The sequence below is a fragment of the Muscardinus avellanarius genome, assembly GCF_963383645.1.
Source record: "Muscardinus avellanarius genome assembly, chromosome: 3".
Classification (NCBI taxonomy): Eukaryota; Metazoa; Chordata; class Mammalia; order Rodentia; family Gliridae; genus Muscardinus; species Muscardinus avellanarius.
In genome coordinates, this window is record NC_137788.1 from 67672249 (window position 1) to 67697525 (window position 25277).

The 25277-nt window shown below is 40.3% G+C and overlaps 1 protein-coding gene across 1 annotated transcript in view; it reads right to left on the reverse strand.

Annotated features, from left to right (window-relative positions):
* PIGK (phosphatidylinositol glycan anchor biosynthesis class K) overlaps positions 1-20027 on the reverse strand; it is a gene marked incomplete at both ends in the record, with an annotated part of 104237 nt that extends 84210 nt beyond the window's left edge. Inside the window, 3 exons of the mRNA XM_080692975.1 lie at positions 9125-9216; positions 13876-13929; positions 19935-20027. Coding sequence (XP_080549101.1) covers positions 9125-9216; positions 13876-13929; positions 19935-20027 — 239 coding nt within the window. The remainder of the gene's footprint in view (positions 1-9124; positions 9217-13875; positions 13930-19934) is intronic.
* Positions 20028-25277: the final 5250 nt, after the last annotated feature.

Genomic DNA, 25277 nt, shown 5'->3' on the forward strand with positions numbered 1-25277 from the left:
CAAAGTGAAAATAAAAATAAATTTCTGAGTTATTCTCAAATGGAAACAAATGAATAGCTCTACAGAAAGCTTATTATAGGAGAAAGCTCTGAAGATAGCCTATTGTAGTTTTGGTAATGTTATTAGGTTATCATTTATAACAATAAGTATATTATCATGCAAACATCAACTTTATAAGGCATATCAGCATTTTATTTTTTAATTTTTGCTTTCATTTATGCTTTTTCATTGATAAATGGGCAATACAATGTAATATAATCACTATATTAGAATTTTAGAATTAGTTTTGCCTCTATAAAGTTTTAACCTTAAACATTATATCTCAAAAATCCATTTTCACATGCATAAAACAAAGGATTTCTCTAGACTGTTAAATTTGAGGCCTTTAAAGATTATTTTTATCTCAAATTTTTCAAATTTGAATAGCATTTGAAGATTTCTTTAAAAAATATATAGGCACAGAGATGTGAAAAAACTGTCATTGCAGATTTATAGCTATCAAAAAAGAACTTATTAAATATAATTAGGTTCAGCAAGTTGCTAGAACAATATACAAAAAACAAACTGCATACAAATAACAGAAGTTAGAAAATGTGTTCAGGAAAATATATCATTTATAATATTAACAAAATTAAGATAATTAAAATACTCTACCAAAGAGGTTTATAGAAAAACATTGAAAAGTTTAAAATTTAATGCTATCAAAACAAGATTAAATAGAGATATATATGAAAAGATTTAATACTCAAAGGAAACCCCCCCCTTTTTTGCGGTACTGGGGATGGACCCAGGGGCATTCTATCTCTGAGCTATACCCCCTGCCCTATTTTTTATTCTTTATTTTGGAACAGGGTCTCATTTGCAAAGGAAAGGAAATAGCATCTCTTCCTTCAACAACCAAAGATCTTCTTATCTACAAATACAAACGGATGTAAATCAATAAAGAAATTTCCCTTACACTCCATAAAATCCCTTAAAGGCTTACTGGTCTGGCAAATTGATTCGACTTAAGTCTCCAAACAAGAGCTTCAAGGTGGTGGCAACATGTTATTTTACCTTTGTCACTGTTCTCCTCCCTAAAGCATATTTCACAAACCATAGCATATACTTCACTACCTACCCAAGCTATAATACACTCCTCCACCAGGAACATCATGGAGTGTCAGACAGACCAACTGCCAATGTGAGACTAAAAGGACAGACTGTTCAGAGCATAGAAGTACTCGTATTCTCACACTATTATTTATATTTTTAAGGAGAAGATGAGAAAAAAAACTGTTGGTACATGACAGGAGACAAGAGAAAGAACATTCAAAGGCATGAGTTAAAATTATCTTGACAATATCTATGACACTACTTTGCGAATAATTTACAAAACACATTTATATAGTTCCAGACCTTTTGTTCATTAAAAAATGGGGCAAGAGGCGGGGCACGCCAGCCGGGGCCCGGGTCACGGGACTCTGGACCCCAGGCGGAGTAGTGCGGAGCACACTGGACCCATGGGGAAACCGACCATTAAACAGTGCTACTGAGTGCCTGATCCCACTACCTCCTCAAACCACATATACTGTCTTCTCTTATTTAAAAAAAAAAAAAAAAAAGAAAGAAAAAGAAAAAATATCGGAGAGGAGTTAAGAAAGCTGTGGCGGATGCCAGGACACTGGAGATGCAGACAAAACTTATCCAAATGCACTGAAAGTTATGGAAAAATTCCCCATGAAGGAGGACTGCTGTTTCTCTATATTGTTAAGAATCTTGGACATCACCTGTAAGGAGAGAGTTAAGCGGAGACCAAGGAGAAAGGCGGTGTTGAAAGCGATCTCTGCGATGGCGGTGGAGACTTGTATTCAAGAGAAGCAGAAATTGGATCCTACCAACCTTATTTTTTTGGAGAAATTACACCAAATGTCGAATGCTACCGTCACGCATGCTTAGGAACACTGGACAACATTCAGAGTGGAAAAAGAGCCTGGGAAGGATTTGAAATGGTGGAGGCAGTGGCAGTGGCAGTGGCCAGTACTCAAGGGAGGCAGAGATCTGATGCATTACACCTGGAAACTTTGAAATAATAACCCCAAAGGCAGAATGTTACCACCACACACCCTCGAGAACGTGGGACAATTGGTTGGGCGAAGAGGGTGCTCGGATTGGAGCCTGCCCGGGGGTGAGGCCGTCGACGGACACAGCAAAGCTGGGATTGGAGCCTGCCGTGAGGCAAGGCCGGTGCTGGAGCCTCTGAGGCCGGGATCGGAGCCTGCTGAGGGGTTAGGCCAGTGCTGGGGCCAGTGAGGCCAGGATTGGAGCCTGCTGAGGGGTTAGGCCGGTGCCAGGGCCAGCGAGGCCGGCATCGGAGTTTGCCATGAGGCAAGGCCAGTGCTGGGGCCTCCGAGGCCAGGATAAGAGCCTGCCGAGGGGTTAGGCCGGTGCCGGGGCCAATGGCCGGTATCGGAGCCTTCCATGAGGCAAGGTCGCTACTGAGGCCTCCGAGGCCGGGATTGGAGCCTGCCAAGGGGTTAGACCGGTGCTGGGGCCAACGAGGCCAGCATCAGAGCCTGCTGTGAGGCAAGGCTGGTGCTGGGTCCTCCGAGGCCAGGATAAGAGCCTGCCGAGGGGTTAGGCCGGTGCCAGGGCCAGCAAGGCCGGGATCGGAGCCTGCCATGAGGCAAGGCCGGTGCTGGAGCTTCGAGACAGTGATCGAAGCCTGCTGAGGGGTTAGGCCAGTGCTGGGGCCAATGGCCAACATCGGAGCCTGCCATGAGGCAAGACCACTACTGGGGCCTCCGAGGCCGAGATCGGAGCCTGCCGAGGGGTTAGGCCGATGCTGGAGCCAGGGAGGCTGGGATCGGAGCCTGCCGTGAGGCAAGGCCGGTGCTGGAGCCTTCATGGCCGGGATCAGAGTCTGCTGAAGGGTTAGTCTGGTGCCAGGGCCAGCAAGGCCAGGATCGGAGCTCACTGTGAGGAAACGCTGGTGCTGGGGCCTCCAAGGCCTGGATTGGAGCCTGCCGAGGGGTTAGGCCGGTACCGGGGCCAGCGGCCAGCATCGGAGCCAGCGGCCAGCATCGGAGCCTTCCGTGAGGCAAGGCCGCTACTGAGGCCTCCGAGGCCAGGATCGGAGCCTGCCGAGGGGTTAGGCCGGTGCCGGGGCCAGCGAGGCCGGCATCGGAGTTTGCCATGAGGCAAGGCCAGTGCTGGGGCCTCCGAGGCCAGGATAAGAGCCTGCCGAGGGGTTAGGCCGGTGCCGGGGCCAATGGCCGGTATCGGAGCCTTCCATGAGGCAAGGTCGCTACTGAGGCCTCTAAGGCCGGGATTGGAGCCTGCCAAGGGGTTAAACCGGTGCTGGGGCCAACGAGGCCGGCATCAGAGCCTGCTGTGAGTCAAGGCTGGTGCTGGGTCCTCCGAGGCCAGGATAAGAGCCTGCCGAGGGATTAGGCCGGTGCCAGGGCCAGCAAGGCCAGGATCGGAGCTCACCGTGAGGAAAGGCTGGTGCTGGGGCCTCCGAGGCCGGGATCGGAGCCTGCCGAGGGGTTAGACTGGTGCTGGGGCCAACGGCTAGCATCGGAGCCTGCTGTGAGGCAAGGCCGCTACTGGGGCCTCTGAGGCTGGGATCGGAGCCTGCCAAGGGGTTAGGCCAATGCCGGGGCCAGCGGCCCGCATCGGAGCCTGCCATGAGGCAAGGCCAGTGCTGGGGCCTCCAAGGCCAGGATAAGAACCTGCCGAGGGATTAGGCTGGTGCCGGGGCCAATGGCCAGCACTGGAGCCTGCCATGAGGCAAGTCCGGTACTGAGGCCTCCGAGACCGGGATCAGAGCCTGCGAGGGGTTAGGCTGGTGCCGGGCCCAGCAGCCGGCATCGGAGCCTTCCGTGAGGCAAGGCCACTACTGAGGCCTCCGAGGCTGGATCGGAGCCTGCCAAGGGATTAGACTGGTGCTGGGGCCAGCAAGGCCGTCATCGGAGCCTGCCATGAGGCAAGGCCGGTGCTGGGGCCTCCGAGGCCAGGATCAGAGACTGCCAGCCAGTGTGGTCTGGATCAGTCCACCTGGTAGCCAGGCCACTACTGGGGCCGTCAAGAGTGGGATCAGTACATGCAACGCGGCATGCATAGAGAAATATCGTAGAAAATATATATCAGATGCTTCCCCTAATCAGCAATAACTAGGAGGAAAGGGTCAACAGGAAGAGGTCGAGCTATAGAAAGGGCCCTATAGTGAGGCAACTAAGGTGACCAATCAGAGGGTATGGAATAGGGGAGGATGGAGCCTCTTTAAAACGCAGGAGGTACATAAACAAATGTATCAAAGTTAATCACCAAACAAGCATGGGATCGAGGGAGGGGGAGGGAATGGGATGGGGGCTGGATGAGGGCTAATTGGATGATGTGTGCTTGTATATCCTCTCAAGTCTTGTACTCCAATGTGATTGATATATGACTACAATGTACCAATTAAAAATAAATAAATAAAAAATGGGGCAAGAAAAAGAAATATGAGGCAAAATCATAAAATACAATGATTATCAGTATATTAAAATACTAAAAGTAATGATAGATCAAAATTTTAAGACATATATAATTATTTTAAAATCTTATAAACTAGTTGTAAGTAAGTCAATTGAAAAATTTGCTGGTGATCTCTATAAACAGAGACCATGAAGATTTACACAGTGAAACAAAACATAAATGAAGAACACAGGACAGTCTAAGTGTCCTAGGTGGGACATATGGCCAAAAGTAGAAATGAGAGAGGCCAAAAACTTCATAGTAGATATCACAACAAATGGACAAATTGAAAATAGTGAATTGGAATTAACAAGCAGTAAAGCCCAAAGGTGATTGAAATTTTGGGATCTGTTAGAAAGATACTAGAGAGTCACTGCAGGTTCTTCATCGTGGGAGTCAAAGGAGGAATGCAGGGTCATAGGTGTGTGTAGGATGAGTTGGAAGGGGGAAGAGACGACAAGCAGGAATAAACAGCATGCCCAGCTTAAGTTAAGTATCCCTCATCTTACTGGGACCAGAGTGTTTCAGATTTCGGATTTATACAAAATTTGAAGTGTGTGTGTGTGTGTGTGTGTGTGTGTGTGTGTGTGTGTGTGTAGACAGAAGAAGAGATATTCTGGAGATGGGAGTCAAGTCTACACACAAAAATGATTTGTTTCATATACACTTTACACACATTTTACACAACATTTTTACTGTGCCTACATTATGACTAAGACCTACCATGTGTCAGCACTGATATGACCCTGAGGTGTCATATAAGTGCTCAAAAAGTTTTAGGTTTTGGAGCATTTCAGGTTATCAGATCAGGGATGCTCAACCTGTACTATAACTACAAAGCATGCCTAAATCCAGAAGAATCAAGCAGGTGAAGCATGAAATAACACTTAGGCAACAGTAAAAACTATGGAAACAACAAAATGGGAAAATTGGGGAGAAATTTCTCATATGTATTAATTATTTTCATAACCCCATTACTACATGTAGACATCTTTTAGAATTTAATTAAATATTTAAAACATGGAGTATATATAATTGTATTAATCTCTACAGATTGTCATAAAGTGAGATAACATAATTTTAAAGAAATCTAATCACAAATGTTATATAAATATTAACTACTACATTTTCTTAGGGAAGAGACAGGTATGACATAATAGAAATTCTCTGCTTATAACATCAAACCTGAATTCAAATTCTGGCTATTTTTATTAAAGGGTATACTTAAGGGACCTTAAACAAGTCATTTAGCAATCCTGAGCTACCATTTTAATATGTAAATTAGGGAAAAATTTCTCACAATGGTCTGAAGGAATAATTAAATAATTGATTATAAGGTTTCCGACACAGTCTATGAATTACGGTGGAAAGTGAATGTGTGCTGCAGGGCATGGGAAGGAGTCCATGTTGGCTATCCTTACTGTGGAGAAAGCCACAAACGTTTATACACACCCATAACAGCTATTTCCTTCTCCTGGTTATGTCACTAAAAAATTATACAGTAAGAGTGTTCACATATCTTATTAATGCTCTACCTTAGACAAAGACAAATCCACGGCAGCATGAAGAGCAAGTGACCTCATGTAACCAACAGGTTTTAAAAAATAGCAGTAACAGGCAAGTAGTGGGTTTTTTTCAATTTACAGAAACATTATTAGAATTCAAATGACTGTCTATTTAGCTCCCAATTCTAATTACTATATAAAAATGTTAAAAACAAGTGATGAAAAGAAAAATGTCCATCCTGGAAAGAGCTTACTGGGTAGCAAGGTAGGGAACAAATAAGACTGAAGTTAATTTGTTTTAGACAAGACTCTTATGGAATTATTTGGGGTAAAAAGAAATCAGTTTGAAATGGCCTAGTGAGACCCTCCACCCACCTAAAACAGGAGCTAGGGAATAGCTGAGAAAATCAACTACAGAGCACTTTTAGCTCAGCGATGTTTGAAAAACATGAATAAAAGAAAAGAGAATACAGAATTGACAAATGTTTATTTTCTAGTCTAGACTAATGAGTTTCAATTAGCTAAGGGTCTCTTAACATAATTATTCATTCACTAAACTGCACAATGCACCAAAGAATGCACTGTGAGGAATATAAACAAGGCATCATATCCAGGCTTGAAGAAATGAGGGCAACACAAACAAGATAGTGCCCTAAAAGTATAAGTAAAATATTTATGTAAAAGGACCAAGAAGCCTTTAGGGAACACACAGATTAAATAGACATCAGCAAACTAGAAAGAAGGAAAGAACCATAAGGGAAGACCAATCAAGACAATGCACAGAGGCCATGCAGGGGCGGAGGAGAAGGAACTGGCTGAAACGTTAGTGGCTGAGTGCAGTGACCGGAATGTCAGATTTGGAACCAGACTGTAAGGGGTCTCGAGTAGCAGGAAAGGGAAGCTGACCTTTATTCTGCAAAAACTAAAGATTTCTGAATAAAGGGAGATGAACAATTGAATGTTCAAACTAAGAATGTAAGTTTTATATAATGATTGGAATATGGAATAAAGAAAGACAGTGTTAGGTAGACTCAAAAAAAGCCTTAGATTTAACTACAGAAATAGTTTATCAGACAGGGACAATTACGTTAACTCAAATCCACTCAGCCTGTGGTAGTACTAAATAATATTTTCAGAAAAAATACATACATGTTTTACTCCATGAATATGTTTTTTTTTTTTTTTTTTTGCAGGTCTGGGGGATGGAACGCAGGGGCATTTGACCTCCGAGCTATACCCCCTGCCCTGCTTTTTATTCTTTATTTTGAAACAAGGTCTCACTGAGTTGCAAAGGGCCTCACTAAGCTGAGGCTGCCTGTGAACGGAGATCCTCCGGTCTCAGCCTCCCAAATGCTGGAATTACAAGCGTGCGCCACCACGCTGCAGGCTTCCATGAATAATTTAAATCTCATAAAGAGGGAGAGGGAGAAGGAGGGGAGGGGAGAGAAAAAGATCTCACCCAGCCTAATACAGCCTAATACTAAAATGCATTTTTTCCCAAAGTAAACATGAGAAGGGAGCTATGAATCTATATTCCCTAAGTCAGCCTCAATTCCCATGTGCCTCTCACAGTGTTAGAATCTTAATTCTAATGTTAGATATGTATATTTTTCATATAACACAGCTTCTACTCATAAGTAAAAGACTCCACCCAGTGCTCAAAGTGTTCAAGCACTGGAAGAAAAACTGGCTGTAATTGTGTCATACTTGAAAGACAATACTGCACTAATTTATGTGCTATTTAAGAAATTTTTCAGAAACATTTTTGCCTCAATTTTTGCATCACATACAAACTTTAGAACCTACTCCCTGCTTCATGGCTGGTTTCTCATCTTAGTCACATTAAGAACACTAGAGGCAGCCACACAGGGATCTCATCCAAAACAACTCTTCGGGGCAGAAAACGGCCTCAACACAGTGGAACAGTTCAGGAAGCTGAAATCAGGTAAATAAAAACACAGTCTCCCAGCCCCAGTAAGGTACCAAAAAAAGTATGGACACAAAATACAAGACACCTCTCCTGTGTGGACCTTAGGTATCAAATCGATAATAGCTGAACTAGAAATCAATTATGAGAATCTTATTGGGGGGGGGGTCTTTCCACCTTCCCACAGAGCCATTAATATCTCTTTTCTTTAAGCCAATATTTTCAAATAATATTATAAAATTCTAGCAAGATATTGATTAGAGTGTCTTTAATATCAGATTAGTATTTTCTGAAAAGTAGACAAAAACAGTTTAGGAGATATAAATATTTCTGCTTTAAAAGTAAGTTTATGTTTGCTTTGTATAACTGATAAAATATTTCCAAGTTACACATTTATTTATTTACCCAACTTCTACTGAGCACCTACTATGTGCTCTAGGCACCATGGCAGATGCTAAAGGAAAAAGTGAAATAAAATGTAACCCTTCAGGACTCCAAGTGGAGCTTGCCCAACACATGTACGGCCCTAGGTATCACCCATCTCTAGCATGTGGGGGACAGGGGCAGGGGAGTCTTGTTCCCTTCAAGATATACTATATTTAGGACAATCATGTTATATTAATAGTATACAAGAGGTACTATAGAGGTAAATAAGGGAATCAGGATATGCCTTTTCTTTATTTTCTTTGGCATTATCTGGGATTGAACTAAGGGACATTTTGCCTCTGAACTACACCCCCAGCTGTATTTTATTTTTTATTGTTTTATTTTGAAACAGAGCCTCACTAAGTTTCTGAAGCAGGCCGTAAACCTGCTATCCTCCTGTCTCTGTATCAGCCTCCCAAGTACTGAATGACAAGCTGTGTGCCACCAAGCCTGGCTCAAGGATATGCTGGAAATTAGACCCAGAGGCATTTTACCTCTGAGCTATACCCCCAACCCAATTTTTTTGTTTGTTTGTTTGTGGTACTGAGGGTGGAACCCAGGGGCTTTTCTACCTCTGGGCTATACTCCTAGACCTATTTTTTATACTTTATTTGGAAATAGGGTCTCATTAAGTTGGCTTTCTGCCAAAAACTTCAAATAGGGTTTCTCTATGTCTTTCATAAGGAACAAAAAAATACAAATATAGCAACAGTTACATAAGGGTCATCTTTATTAAGGTTCAAAATTGAACTTCATTAAGATTTCTTACCTGTCAGGAATACCTAGCCTCTTGACACTTCTATAAACAGAAAGAGTATTTGCAACATGTCGATAATTAAACCAGAATCGGGATGTACACACCTAATTAAAACAAAAATATGATTTCTATGAGTAAAAATAGGCCACAGAGTTCTTGAAGTATGATTTAGAAATTCTTTCAGACTTACAAACAATAAAAAAACATAAAGAACTGTTAATAAAACCAATCTTTCTAAAGAGAGGCTTTTCCTAACTGCTAAAAAAGATCACACAGCTTAAAAGAAAATAATCTTCAGAGAATTTAACCAAATGTAAACCAATTTAGTCAATGTCAATTTCTGTGATTTTTATGACATTCCTATTTCTAAACGGTTTAATTATTTAGAATCAAAGTTAATACCCATAATCTCATCAAATAATTGAGAAGAAAATAAGCTCCCCTAAGTTATATGTTTGTTTCACTCTTGATTGCTTCTTAACTGCAAAAAATGTACGACAGACTAAAATATAACATACAAAACAGTTTTATATACACATAAGAAAATGCATTATAAAACCAATAAATAGATCAGAAAACCAGAAACAGTTCTACACTTAAAGATTACTAAAAATTACATCAGAGTTGCTAGGAAGACCTAACTCTATGCCTGAAAAATTAGGTTTTTTGGTAATCCATTTAAGGAAGGTAAACAGAGATTGAGGCCGGTGGTGGTATACTCACAAAGCACACTCCTTCCTCCTACCACATGTCTGTGTATATAGTGAGAATAATGACAATCATGAGAAGAATATAAATGCTTTTGCCCCTGCCAAATACAGGAACCACTTGATATTTTGGGAGGAGTGAGTATTGGGGATTGAACACAGAGCTGTTCTACCTCTGAGCTACAACCATAGCACTTTTTATTTATTTTAAAGCAGAGTCACACTAAGCTACTGAAGTTTCACTAAATTGCTGAGGCTGGCCTTGAATCTGAGATGCTCCTGTCCCAGTCTCCCGAGTACTAGGGATTACAGGTATGAGCCACCATGCCCAGCTATTTTTTAAGGTGAATTTTCATCTTAGAAACAAAAAAAAAGATTAAAATTTTGACTATATAAAAATATAAAACTCCATATGTCAAAAATATCACAAAATAGTATCACAAAATACTAAAATATCACAAAATACTAAAAAGAAATCACAAAAAACAAATGAAAATTCAAAATAATATAAGGTCTAATAGCCTTATACATAACTCAACAGAAAAAAATGAACAGACTAATTTGTAAAAAAAAGAGGACAGGATAAGAACAAGTGTGTCATAACAAAAGTATTAAAAATGGACTCAACTTCAGCCACACTTTAAAAAACATAAATTAGACCAGTAAGTACCAAAAAGTGTGACAATTCACAGTATTGCCAAGGGTGTGGAGAAAGTATTCATAGCTGACTAACTAAAATGTGAAAATTAGCATAAACCTTCTAAGAAGGCAATTTGCAATACACATCAAGTTTGAAAATGTACATCTTTTCACTTTGCTCACACAGTATGCAAAAATATGTACTTAACATTTTTCACTAAACATTGCCTATACCAGCAAAAATGAAAACCAAAAAGCTGAAAGCCAAATCACTACCCCCAAAATTTACAGGTTTCCTAACTTGAAGCAGAAAAAAAAGACAATTTACATCTGAATAAACCATAATAAAAGCCAGTACTTTTGTTGTACTTTATGCAAACATAAAAGGCTTTCTGCATCTGTTAAATCACTTAAAGAGCAAATATCTAAGAAAGTCCTTCATTTTCATGGGTAATTTATTAGAAAACTAAGGTGAAAAAATAGAAGAGACACAAAATACCAACCAAATATAAATTATCAAATATTCACTGAATGAAATACAAAAAACATTGAAGTTGTAAAAGGGCATATGGTATCATCTGTTAGTCTTTTTAAAAGAGAGGAGGGGTAGACACAAATGTGATCATACCCACCACAAATTTCTTGAAGGAAATATAAGAACCTGTTAATAGTAACCACTATTCTACCACTAAAGAATAAAATGACATCCAAAGAGGAGCCCAATAACTTTTCATCTTATACTCTTTATTGATGTAATTCTCTACCCAAGAATATGGATTATCTTCATAATTTCTTTTACTAAACAGAGGCAAAAATTATTATACAAAACAGATCTGAAACCAAAATAGAATTCAATTTTCCGTCTATCTCCCTCTGGTGGCAAATGTTTCCTCAGTCATTTTACAAAAGAAAAGGGGTACTTCATTTACCTCTGATCATGTAGTCAAGACTAACATTAAATTAATTCAACCTGGAAGAAAAATGTAGGTGTGGGGGGATTGGTATTGGGAATTGGACCCAGGGGCAGTTTATCTTTGAGCTACATCCCTACCTATATTTTATTTATTTTTTAAATTTTGAGACAGGGTCTCACTAAGTTACAGTACACTGGCCTCAAACCTGAGATTGTCCTATCTTAGCCTCCCAAGTACTGGGATTACAGGTATCACCCCAAAACCCAGAAAAACTTATATTTTTAAAAACTGAGTAACATAACATTGAAAGAATGTGTTTTAGTAGTTTCAATTGGGCCTGGTCAAATTTCCTAACTTCCCATTTTCAGAAAATAATTTATTGATGTTTCACCATACAGTGCTAAGCCTAATATGTAAAACACTGAGCAAAATATCAAGGTTGCAGTTGTCATAAAACTGCAATAATACCTCTTTTTTATCCTGTATTTTTCATCTGAAACCCAAATTACTGAGGATGGAGAGATTCTTGGTTAGAGATTTCCCAGACAAAGAAGGCTTTAATGTATGTGTAGTACAAGCTAATAGGCTGTTAGTTTTGAAAAGGAAATCTTTGGCAATTGACAGTCTGCACATTGGCAGTTATTCCCTCTTCTAAGACTTCTTATAGATTAATCATGAAAGAACTCTTAGTTTTCCTGCTACTGTAGAGCAAGTTTTTAGAAATGGGCAACTGAATTGACTAGACACTTCACAAAAGAAGAGATACAAATGGCCAATAGATACATGAAAAAAATGTTCAACATCATTAGCCATCAGGGAGATGCAAATCAAAACTATGCTGAGATTCCATCTAACCCCAATCAGAGTGGCAAGCATAAAGAAGTCAAATAACAACAAATGCTGGTGAGGATGTGGGGAAAGAGGAACTTTTTTACACTGTTGATGGGAGTGCAAACTAGTTCAGCCGCTATAGAGATCACTGTGGAGATCCCTTAGAAAACTGGGAATGGACCCACCATATGATCCGACTATACCACTCCTGGGTATCTTTCCAAAGAGGTTGAAATCAAAGAACTAAAATAACATATGCATACCCATGTTCATAGCAGCACAATTCCTAATAGCCAAAATATGGAACCAACCTAGGTCTCCATCAACAGATGAATGGATTGCAAAATTATAGAAAATACACACAATGGAAGTCTACTCAGCAGTAAGGAAGGACAAAATCATGCCATTTGCAAGAAGATGGAAGGACCTGGAGAACATTATGTTAAGTGAGATCAGCCTTCTCTCCTTTTTAATTGAAGTGAAATTCACACAAAAAAATTAATGTTTTTTCTAAACCTTTCTGTATAATTTGTATTTTCTATGATTATCATTTACTACTTTTGTGAACATAAAAAAAATTTAAAAATAAAAAATCAAGTTGGGCATGGTGGCATATGCCTATAAATTCCCAGTACTTGGGAGGCTGAGCCAGGAAGATTGCAGGCTCATGGCCAGCCTCAAAATTTAGTGAAGTCCTCCACAACTTAATGAGACCCTGTTTCAAAATAAAATATAAAAATATGGCTGGGGATGTATCTCAGAGGTAGAATACCACTAGGTTAAATCCCCAGTAACACAAAAATTAAGAAAAAATAAAAGAAGTAAAAAGGAACTATAATCTATTAATATAAGAAATATAATTACTCATTTCCAGTTAAAAATGATTCTATATTTTATAAACTGCTTCCTTTAACAACAGCACCCTAATTTCTTCTTATATTTATTTACTTACAGATCACCACTTGACTAATAAATTAAGGGCAAGAAATAACTGTTAGTTAAAATGGTCAATTTAAATTATGGCCAACTCAAGCCGGGTGTGGTGGCGTACACTTGTAATCCCCGCGCTTGGGAGGTTGAGACAGGAGGATCACACAGGTTCAAAGCCAGCCTCAGCTACTTAGTGAGGCTCTCAGCAACTTAGTGAGACCCTGTTTCTAAATAAAATGTTAAAAAATAGGTCTGGGAGTATAGCCTGGAGGTAGAAAGCCTCTGGGTTCCACCCCCAGTACCATCAAAAATAAATAAATAAATAAAAGATAAATTATAGCCAACTCAAAATATAAAAAATTTTTGTTAAAAATATAAGATTAGCCAGGCGTGGTGGCACACGCTTGTAATCCCAGCACTTGGGAGGCTGAGACAGGAGGATTACACAGGTTCGAAGCCAGCCCCAGCTACTTACTGAGGCTCTCAGCAACTTAGTGAAACCCTATTTCCAAATAAAGTATAAAATAGGTATGGGAGTACAGCCTGGAGGTAGAAAGTCCCTGGGTTCCACCCCCAGCACCACACACACACACACACACACACACACACACACACACACAAATATATATATATATATATATACACATATATATGATTATTTTTTTATTCTCTAAAATTCTATTCATACAAAATTTTCAGTTCTGATGTGACAACACAGTGTATGTTGAGAAAACATACTTACCAAAACAGCCCAGTTATTTGTATGGCGACTTCTAAAGAATTGTTCTGCTTGGTCCTGTCAGTCAAATAAAAGCAAAATAGTTAAAAGTCAAATTTCCCAGAATAAGGATTGATAAATGACAGTTAAGACTCATGGAGTTTTTCTCAGCTATAAAATCAATCATTGCATGTAAATTGATGAAGATACCAGTATTTAATCTTATAGATAAAATTAAGAATCAAACGTAAGACTAGAAACTAGTACTAAGATATTCGAAAAAAAAGCCCTAGTTTATGATGCTATATAGAAATGAAAAAAACATAGTTTAAGATACCGTGTGCAAGCTGGGCGTGGTGGCGCACGCTTGTAATCCCCGCGCTTGGGAGGCAGAGACAGGAGGATCGCGCAGATTTGAAGCCAGCCCCACGCGCTGGCTTAGGAGACCCTGTTTCCAAATAAAAATATAAAAATAGGTCTGGGAGTGTAGCCTGGAGGTAGAAGGGCTTCCAGGAACCCCAGTACCACACACACACACACACAAAAAGATACTGTGTGCAAAAAAAAAGGCTCTGACATCAAACAATGATTAAACAGAGCATCTTTAATTAGTATAATACATAATACTTGGCTTCTGGGCTGTTGGTACAGTTCAATGGTAATGTGCTTTCACAGCACAAAGCAGGCCCTGAGTTAGATCTTCAGTAACACACTACACACACACACACACCCTTAACTCTCTCAAGACTCGCTGGGTTAGATCTCCAACAATACTCTCTCTCTCTCTCTCTCTCTCTCTCTCTCTCTCTTTCTTTCTTTTTCTTTGCAGGTCTGGGGATGGAACCCAGGGGCATTTGGCCCCCGAGCTACAACCCTGACCAGTATTTCAGTCTTTATTTTGAAACAGGGTCTCACTGAGTTGCGGAGGGCCTAAGTGGCTGAGGGTGTCCGCGAACCGCAATCCTCCAGTCTCAGCCTCCCAAATGCTGGGATTACAAGCGTGCCCCACGCCCCGGCCATACACACACACTCTCTTAACTCTCAAGACTTTTCTGCGCAAAATGAAAGCAATGCCAACCCTCCACCTCAATGCCATTTTACAGGACTCTAGCAATATGTGTGCAAGAGCTTCTACTCTAATAGAATTATTAAGCATTATACAAGTGAAAATACATAAGCTACATATTATTACCCATTCCCTGAGATCTATTTTGTACAAAGGCTCAACAGAGAACACAGAATGTCTGTTCAAGACTTAACAAGGCTATCATTTAAATCCTGCGACCTCACACAACACTTTCTTTACCATTTATTTTTTCCATTATTTATCATTTTCTTACATTATATGTAATTAACTTATTCATTATGTATACTATGGTCTTTTTCTTCCCATAGTATGCAAGCTCCAGGAGGACAGAGGCACTAATCAGTTACATTACTAATGCATTCCAAGTATGGCACATAGTGAATTTTAAATTGGGGGGGGGGGATTACTGGGATTGAACCCACAAGTGCTATACTACTAAGCTCCATCCCAAGCTGCAGCACCAGCCCTTTGTGTCTTGTTTTGGTTTAGTTTGGGTTGGGTTGGGTTGGGTTTTGTTTTGAGACAAGGTCTAGCCTCACACTTGTGATCCTCCTGCCTCAGCCTCCTAAATTGCTGGGATTATAGGCCTACACCACTGTGACAGACATTAAATACCTATTTTTTGAATGAATGAATATATGGTACACGTGCCTTTCTTGGTAATAAACAAAGCAAGAGTGTTGCCTAAAAACTGAAATCACATGAAGGATGGGTTCAGACAAAAAGTGTCAGGTAAAAGTAGCATTATAAACCTGTAAATTTCAAAATCTTTTAGCTTATACTCTGATGATCCCTTTAATGAAGTAGTCACTTTCTATAATAGAACCATATAATGAAAATGTTTATGCCAAGATCTCAACAATTAATATTTTTACTTTTAGTAATGTCATATAGTTTTTAATCCCCATGAATCTGTTGAGAAATAACATCATTTCCCTATTTTCTCAGCCAAAACAACCATTCCTCAAATTTCTCACAGAAGTCTTTTTAATCATTTAATAATCATTACTATTAGTTTTCTAAAATCTCTTCAATTATGCTAATATACTTTGATACTGGACACAACATTAAACATTAATGATCAGACAAATGTGTTAATGAATCCATCAAAAATGCTTTTGTTTTTTGTTTTTGCTGGAGAATATTTTTTGTTTTTGCTGGAGAGCTATTTGGGTTTTTTGTTTAGTTAGGATTAAACCCAGGGGAATTCTACCTCTGAGCTACCACACACACACACACACACACACACACACACACACACACAGTCCTATTTTATTTTTATTTTGAAACAAGGTCTCACTTGGTTACTGAAGAATGTCACTATTTGTTGAGACTGTCCTTGAAGTTACAATCTTTCTGTCTCAGCCCCCCCATTACAGCCATGCACCACCACACTCAGCTATTTGTTTTTAACCATTTTATTTCAAACACAGCCAAATCTTACTCACATACTTATATTCTGTCCTGAAACTGTGAAGGATACTTTTCATATATGGATTCTACATAGAACAATTCATATCTTTCCTGTTAAAACTTCACTCAACATCCTTCCTTCTCTATGTGCTAGGTATTTTATTTAAACTCACCAATATATCTTTTGAACATACCCTCTAGCATGCTGCCACATACCATTTCATTAATGTATCAGAGTGAGGCTAATTATACTTGCCATTTCAAGATGTCAAAAACTCTATAATACAATACTAATGAAATGATTTCTTTTTTTTTTTTTTTTGGTGGTACTGGGGGTGGAACCTAGAGGCTTTCTTTCTACCTCCTGGCTATACTCCCAAACCTATTTTATACATTTATTTGGAAACAGGATCTCACTAAGTTGCTGAGAGCCTCACTGAGTACCTGAGGCTGGCTTTGAACCTGTGCGATCCTCCTGTCTCCGCCTCCTAAGCACTGGGATTACAAGTGTGCGCCACCACGCCCAGCTTGAACATGATTTTAATTATACATTAATAATGGATCTAAATAATACTGACCTCAGATCTGCTTCCAAACAGTATGTTACTAGGACAGTTAGAATGCCTGGGTTCAAATCTGTCACTACTACTCACTAGCTATACAAACTTAGGAAAGTTGTTTAACTTCTTTGTGCCTCCATTTCTCCAACTACAAAACAGTAATACTATCTAACTCCCAAAGTATAGGAATAGTGACTGGAACATAGTGATTGCTGAACAAATATTATTTTTTGGCTAGCAGGAAAATTTTAGGGAAAATAAGATTAAAAGTTCCACTTAAATGTGAGTAGAATATTTTTTCTCCTCTTAAGTCCTTGTCAATAGCTGCCTAGATGCTAAGGAAAGAAACATGCTATAGTATATAAAGTATTAGTTTGGGAATTTGTAGACCTGAGCTAAAATCCAGCTGTCTGTGAGATTGGGGTAAGTCATTTCACTATTTAGACTTGACTTTTCTTATGTAGAAAGTGAGTCTTGACTCAATCTCTAATCTGTTTTCCAGCCCCAATATTCTTACTTCATTAAGATTTTAGTGAAGCGGGATATGGTAGTGCACACTTGTAATCCCAGTATTTAGGAGGCTGAGACCGGAAGATGGCGGTTCGCAAACAGCCTCAGCTACTTAGTGAGGCCTTCCGCAACTTAGTGAGACTCTGTTTCAAAATAAAGAATAAATAATAGGGCAGGAGGTATAGGTTGGAGGTCGAGTGCCCCTGGCTTCCATACCCAGACCCGCAAAAAAAAAAAAAAAAAAAAAAAAATTTAGTGAAAACTTTAAGACTGTCAGACTCCCCTGATTGTCTACATAATATAGTCACTGTAAAGTTACTCACTCTGAACATACTTAATGGAGCACCTATTATGGGCCAGATATCATATAATGTACAGTGATACAAAAAATCACTAAAAAGCACAATGCTTCTCAAGAATTCCAGTTTAATAAAGACAAGCATGTAAATTCATTACATACAACATTCATTAAATTGCATTTATTGGACAACACACACCAGTCATCATTAAGTAATAAGGACATAATGAAAGTCAAAAATTGTCATGGTACTTGCCTTCAACGATGTTACTAATTAGTTGGATAGATTCCATATTAAGCAAATAAAAACAAACCATAAATCCTACAATGGAAAGACACGGGAATTTTATTTTTACTTTTTTAAGGAGTATATGAAGGGGAAGTGACTTATGTTCCAATCAGGAAACCTTTCCCAAAAGAATCACCCTTTGGGTTAAAATCGAAAAGATGAACAAAAAAGGTAAGACAAAGGCAAGAGGATCAAGGGTTTGTAGACAGCCCCAACTACTTAATGAGGCCCTCTGCAACTTAATAAGACTTTCAAAATAAAGAATTAAAAAATAGGGCTGGGGGTATAGCTCAGAGGTAGAATGCCCCTGGGTTCCATACCCAGTACCGCAAAAAAAAGAGGGAAGACAATTCCAAACAAGGGAAATGTAACCAATAGAAGAAGGGAGCTTAAAGGTTTCAAAAACTAGAAGTTTTACATAACTACACATATGAAAGGGAAAGTGAGAGAACTGAAAATATAGGCAAGGGATGTTTGTGAGTCATGATGAAGTTTTGTTCTTTACCTTTAAAGTAACATTAAGGTACATATGAAGAAAATGATCAGATTTGAACCTCAAAAGTTTCTCTGCTGAACGGACTGGAAAAAAGAATGATTCCAGGTAGACCAGTCAGAGAATTATTGCACTTGAAATGCGAGATGATAGAATAATAGAGAATACATGGATTATAAAAGATGACTACTATACTAGTTGAAGTACAAATCACGATAGTAAAGGCAAAGGCAGCAGACAGGGAGAGGCTGTATAGAGATTATGCTTTCTCTGCAACTTGGACAAAAGGAATAGGGGTCTAAAGTTGGCAATGTGAAAAAATATTGTATCTATGAGAAATAATAATGGTATCCAAAATGAAGTATGCATGATAATCCACTAGGAGAAAGAAAGCAAACAGCAAAATTTTATGTTCAATATCACCTTTTGAGTGACAGGGTGGGTATTCAAAGAATTTGGGGTCCACTGGTCCAAGCTCAAGGTGCTGAAGGGGGTAGGTTCTAATATGAAATACTGGGGAATCAGGCAGAGACCAGACTATAATACTTAGACATTATTCTATAGGCAATGGAGAAACATTAATAGTCTCCTATTACCCTGATCGGGCTTATATTTTTACTAAGACTATCATTAATGTATGGGAGCCCAGAGGAAACAAAAGAAAGTCATTGCAATATTCTAGACAAGAAATGATCAGTGTCAGGATTAAGCCATTGGTAGTGGAGAGGTACCGACACTTCTAAGAGTTCAGAACATAAAGTTTGGAGATAATTAAACTCCCAGGCTTCCAGTTTGCCAGCAACACTTCTGGACTAAGCAACACACAGAGAAAAGAAGGTGCTTGGTTGTTTGGGTTTTTTCCCAGTGTGTCTGTAAAGATAGGGGATACACAGAAGATAAAACTTCGGAAACTACTCCTCCCATGTCTCGGCTCCAGCTGAATATGCAAACCTGAAAAGGATGCTAGAGGTCTGAATTACAGAACCGAGGAATCAAGCGTATTTGAGTAAAAGGTTAGTAAAATTATTATAGAGAATCAGAACGACCTGTGGCCAAGTTTAAAAAAAAAAAAAATGGGAAGGAGGGTGCGTGGGGCCGCCCAGGCGCCCACAGGTGCGGCGGCTCCTCCCCCGAGCGCCCGGCGCGGGGTGAAGATGGCGAAGGGGGCGCCCGCCCGGCCGACGCGTCACTGCTGGGCAGGGGCGCGCGCGGAGCAGCCGGGCGGGCTCTTCTCGGTTTCCAAGGGTTCGACTCTTTGCACTGGGCAATTGCAAAGGCCGACACGGGCCGCGCGGTCCCCCGACCCAGGGGCTGGAGCCCCCGCGGCCCGGGCGGGCTCCTCGGCGGCCTCCAGCGGCCGCCAAGCTCCGGGCGATCGCAGCCCCGACACGGCCTCCTCCCGCGGCGACGTCGTCGAGGAGCCCGACGCCTACCTCGATGTGCCCAGCGGCCAGGCTTCCGAGAGACAGGAGCCACCAGGCTGCCAGGGCAGCGGCGGACGGGCCGCGGGGACAGGGCGCGGCCATGCTGGCCGGCTCCAGACTTACGGCAGCGGCGGGGCGGGGCGGGGCGGGGCGAGTGCCGGAAAGCGCGGCGGGCGCCTTGCGACACCTGGCTGGAGGCTCGCTCACTGGCCTCGGCGCTGGCCTCTACCCCAGTTTATACCCGGGCGTTTGAGTAGTGGGAATAGGAGCCCGAGTGTGGCTTTTTTCTTTTGTTTTTTTTGTGACGCTAGGGGGTTGAAGCCAGGGACATTCTGTCTCTGAGATACATCCCCCATCCCGTTTTTGTTTTGAAATAGGGTCTCACTAGGTTGCTGTCTCCCTACGTGGCTGAGGCTTTTCTCCAACCTGCGACCCTGTGACTCTCCTGACTCAGCCTCCCGAGTACTGGGATTACCGGGTCTGCCATTGTGTCTACTGTATTGTACAAAAATCAAGAAGGCAGTCATGTGAAAGAATTCAAGTCAGGCATGGTGGGTTCACTCCCCAGTACCAAAAATTTTAATGGGTGAGAGGAATTAAATTGAACCCACGAACTTTAAAACTTTTTTTTTTTTTTACATAGTGCTGCCAATTGGGGGAGAGGGTACTAGGGGTGAAACCTAGAGGCTTTCCACCTCCGGGCTATACTCCCAGACGTATTTTATATTTTATTTGGAAACAGGGTCTCACTAAGTTGCTGAGAGCCTCACTAAGTAGCTGAGGCTGGCTTCGAACCTGTGCGATCCTCCTGTGTCAGCCCCCAAGCGCGGGGATTACAAGCATGGGCCACTATGCCTGGCTAGTGCTGCTAATTTTTTAAAGACAGGAAACAGGTTGCAGTGAGAAGAAAAAGAACTTTGTTACAAAAGATGATAAATTTTAAAATATGAATGGGTGCTGCAACTCAGAGACAAAGTCTGTGTTACCGACTAGCTCAGTTCTTGTGGGGGGGGCAAGTCCCCTCCGACCGGGAGCCTCAGAAAGATGGGGCAAAAGGCAGGTGGATTTCTGCAGAAACTTATCTGCAGCAATTCCTTCCCCTCTATGAATTCCCTAAGTTTTTGGGTACGACGTTTGGGAAGGAATTTGAGGTGGACAAAGGCTTCTTGAACCAATGACACTTTATTACAAAAACTCCAAGAAATTTATACCCTTCACCAGTAAGGTTAATAATAAGAGAAAAAGGGGGTGAATGCAATCACTGTGAAATGATAATGAATGACATGTAAACAAAGGTAATAAAACTAGTCCTTCAGCTGGCTGTTGATCTTCGAGAGATTAACTCCCTTCGGATTTTTTCTCAGGTTTTGCAGATAAGCAGTTCCAAACAGGCATGCCCAAGGCTTGGCGGTTTCTCGGGGAATCTTCTTTAACTTTCCTGGAACTTTCCATCTTTTGGGCTCAGTTCATATAGCAAGTGTGGGGAGATGTGGTGATTCAGGTGGATGTGATAGAGTTTTTCCAGGTGTTGGCATCTTATCTTCTTAATCTGAAAGCTTAAGCATACTCACAACACAGTTTTGCAGACAAAATACCACAAACAACACCACAAAGTTCTTGGTTTTAATTGTCCTTAACTGCTGAACACTCTTCTTTAGACAATAAGCCTATTAAAAGCCTACTCATCTTTAATAATCCATTTCTCTGTCACAAACCCTCTGCAACCTGCTTCTAACTTTCTAATTCCTTCCTTTCCCAGTTGGGACTTTCTTATGATAAGCTCTTCTTCATGCAAAAATGCTTTTCTTACTCTTACGGTATTTCCTTTCCTTCATACATATATATTTAGAACGTCTGTCCTTTATTTAGTCATATTTATTTCTAACCCTGCGGTCAGCCTCTCTGTCTTCAGGAATATTTACACTGGGCGTAAAAGTCACCAATCTTTTTCCTTGAGTCTATTGTATTTGGGCAACTAAGTTGTTTATCAACTAAATTGCTTTAAGGTCACACACAAGGTTTTTATCTCTTCTGTCTCTAGGCAGGATCTTAAGGGTAAACAAAGTTTCCTTAAACTGAACTACCTTACCTGAGTTAATAGCTTAACCTAAGTTAGTGATAGTGAGGGTCAGAGACCCTTTGTAATTGCTGCAGCTGGAATGCTTATCACAGCATCTGAGTTCTGGCCAGTTTTTTCCTTACTATTGAGCAAAGCCAAGGACGTTTATACAAATTATTAGAAAATTTATATCCATGGACTCAATTTCTATTTATAGTCCTAATTTCACATCACTGGAGCAATTCGTGTAGAGAGTTAAAAGAATACCAAGAGAATAATAGTTATGAAGGATATCTAAAGTGGGGGATATTTTTTGCCAGAGACGATACCTCTTTCTCGGGGCGTTCTTGCCAGATTACCTATGTGGAGTGGGGTCTTCAACACATAGATGCCGAGGCAGCAGGATGTCTTGGCAAGTCTGTTTTGAAAGGATGTAAGCATGAAGAAGTTACTTAAAATTTTGTTTCTTCTGTTTACTCTCCAATTTTGGAGGTAAAAACTATCTCAGAGACAAATATCCTGTATCTTTGTGCCGTCATTTCCTTCATATGTATGCTCAACATAAAATTCTGCATTTCATCGAGTGTGAAGGAAATGTTTCAATGCTGCTTCATAATCCTCACAATTCTAACATTTAATGGCAACGTGAAATTCCATGCCTTACCCACGCCTCAGCTAAAGAAATCATTGCCCCTACTAGGCAACGCCTATTCTGTTTCACTATGAAAACAGTATCTTAAAGAGTATCTTTTTGTATTTGGCATCTGTTGAGTTACATGTGTTATTTTCTTTGGCTAATTTTCATAGCATAGGAATCTCAGGCCAAAGATTTTAAAATATCTTAATAGCTATACAGATGTTGTTTTCCAAAGAATACAAATTTACAGTGCTATCAGAATATATAACCTAACACCAAATTATACCATGGTCTTTTTCTTTTACATTCCTTGGTAAGTGTTACATCAAGGTGGTTATACTTTTAGTTCTTTAGTTCCTATCAGGATCTGACTGAAGGTTTTTAGTTTTCTTGCTAAACTCTCTGCAGTCCTCTGGTTTGGATTTTCTGTTTATTTCTTGATGTTTTACATGAGATGAACACTAACTTTTGCCATATTTTATGCTTTTGCTTCTCCCATTGCCTGTCCCTCCCTTTTGTGTCTTTTGCTTTTGCACTTCATGAGAAGCTCAAGGCTAGGTAGTCAAATTTAAGGAAGCTTGAGGAGTTGTTTGGGGGTTTGTCTTTTGTTTTCTGCAGTGCTGGGGATTGAACCCAGGAGTCCTTTACCACAGAGCTACATCCATGACCCTATCATCATCATCATCATCATCATCATCATCAGTAGTAGTAGTAGTATTTATGTTAAGATAGGGTATTTTTAAATTACTGAAGCTGAGCTCAAACCTATGAACCTTCAGCCTCAATCTCCCAAATTGCTCGTATTACAGGTGTGTGTCACAGCACCCAGTTCCAAATTTAGATTACTATTAGCTGAAGCCTAGAAAGTAAAATCACTACCAGAATATCTTTCATTAACTCATTAACTCAATAAATATTACTGAGCTATGATAATGTACTAGGATATTACAAATAAATACTTAGAAGCCAGTCATGGTGATGCACGCCTGTAAGCCCAGTACTTGAGAGGCTGAGACAGGAGGATCACAAGTTTGAGGAGAGCATCAGCAATTAAGCAAGGTTCCTCCACAACTTAGTGAGACACTGTTCCAAAAATATAAAAATAAAATGGCTGGTTCAATGGTAGAAAGCCCCTGAGATCAATCTCTAGCACCGAAACTAAAAGGGAGGTGGGAAATACTTAGAGTTCTTGCTCCAGTGAACTTTGCATTCCAATAAGAAAAGCAGACATAAAGAAAAATGAATACAATAAACTCAAATAGTGATGTGAAGAGAATAAAGTGATAGAAACTGAAAAAGGAATAAAACATTACCAAAATGGTGTGGTCACGGAAAACTGCAGAGTAACATTTGATCTGAGACCTGGATAACGAGAGAGAGCATCTGAGGACAATAGATTTCTTTTTTTTTTTTGGGGGGGGGGTACCAGGAATAAAAACCAGGGGCATTATGCTATCAAGCTACATGCCCAGATCTTTTTTTATTTTTTATTTTGAAACAGGGGCTCACTAAATTGCTGAGCAGCTTTAAACTTACAATCCTTCTTTCTCAGCCTCCTGAGTACTAGGATTTCAGGCACAGGCCGCCACACCTAGCTACTTGTTTTCTTTTAATCTTGTTTTACCATTTGTAATATACTTTGGACTATGTCATAAGTCATTCAGTGACATCAATTGCTGCATAACAAACCATTCAAAACTGTTGTGTACAAGATAAGAGACACAGGGTGACAAACAATATGTAGAGACATGATTCTGTGGGTGCCAAAGCTGTAGTGACCTGCCACTGCTTAAATTAATACTGGTATTCTAGTTATCAACAAGAAAGCATGTTTCAAGGTTTATCCTAAGATTGTCCCAAATGGGAAAGAAAGGACCAGGATAGGAAAATCAGAGGGTTAAAGCAAGTTATAAAGCATTTAAAGCAAATTGTAAAGTGTTTGTGGTACGTTTGTTCGCATATGTGAAGATGGTTTTAATAGTTAAGAGGAAATAGGTTTCTAGTAAGTCTACATCTCTTTAGATCTCTGGAGTCCATTTTATTTATTTTTCTTTTCTTTTTTTTTATTGGTGCATTGTAATCATACATGACATTGGAATACAAGATTTGAGAAGATATACAAGCACACTTCATCCAATTGGCCCTCATCCAATCCCCATCCCATTCCCTCCCCATCCCTCGATCCCATGCTTGATTGGTGATTATCTTTGATACATTTGTTTATGTACCTCATGAAGGTTTGTTTGTTTGGTTGGTTGGTTGGTTTTTTGTTTTGTTTTGTTTTATTTTTTTGGTGGTACTAGGGGTGGAACCCAGGGGCTTACTACCTCCGGGCTATACTCCCAGACCTATTTTATATTTTATTTGGAAACAGGGTCTCACTGAGTTGCTGAGAGCCTCACCAAATAGCTAAGGCTGGCTTCGAACCTGTGCGATCCTCCTGTCTCAGCCTCCCAAGTGCTGGGATTACAAGCATGCACCACCACACCCGGTGGGACCTCATGAGTTTTAAAGAGGTTCCATCCTCCCCCATCCCATCCCCTTTAATTGATCATCTTGATTGCTTCTCTATAGGGCCCTTTCTGCAATTCGACCTCCTCCTGTTACCCCTTTCCTCCTAGATTTTGTTAGTTACAGGAAGCGTCTGTTTTTTACT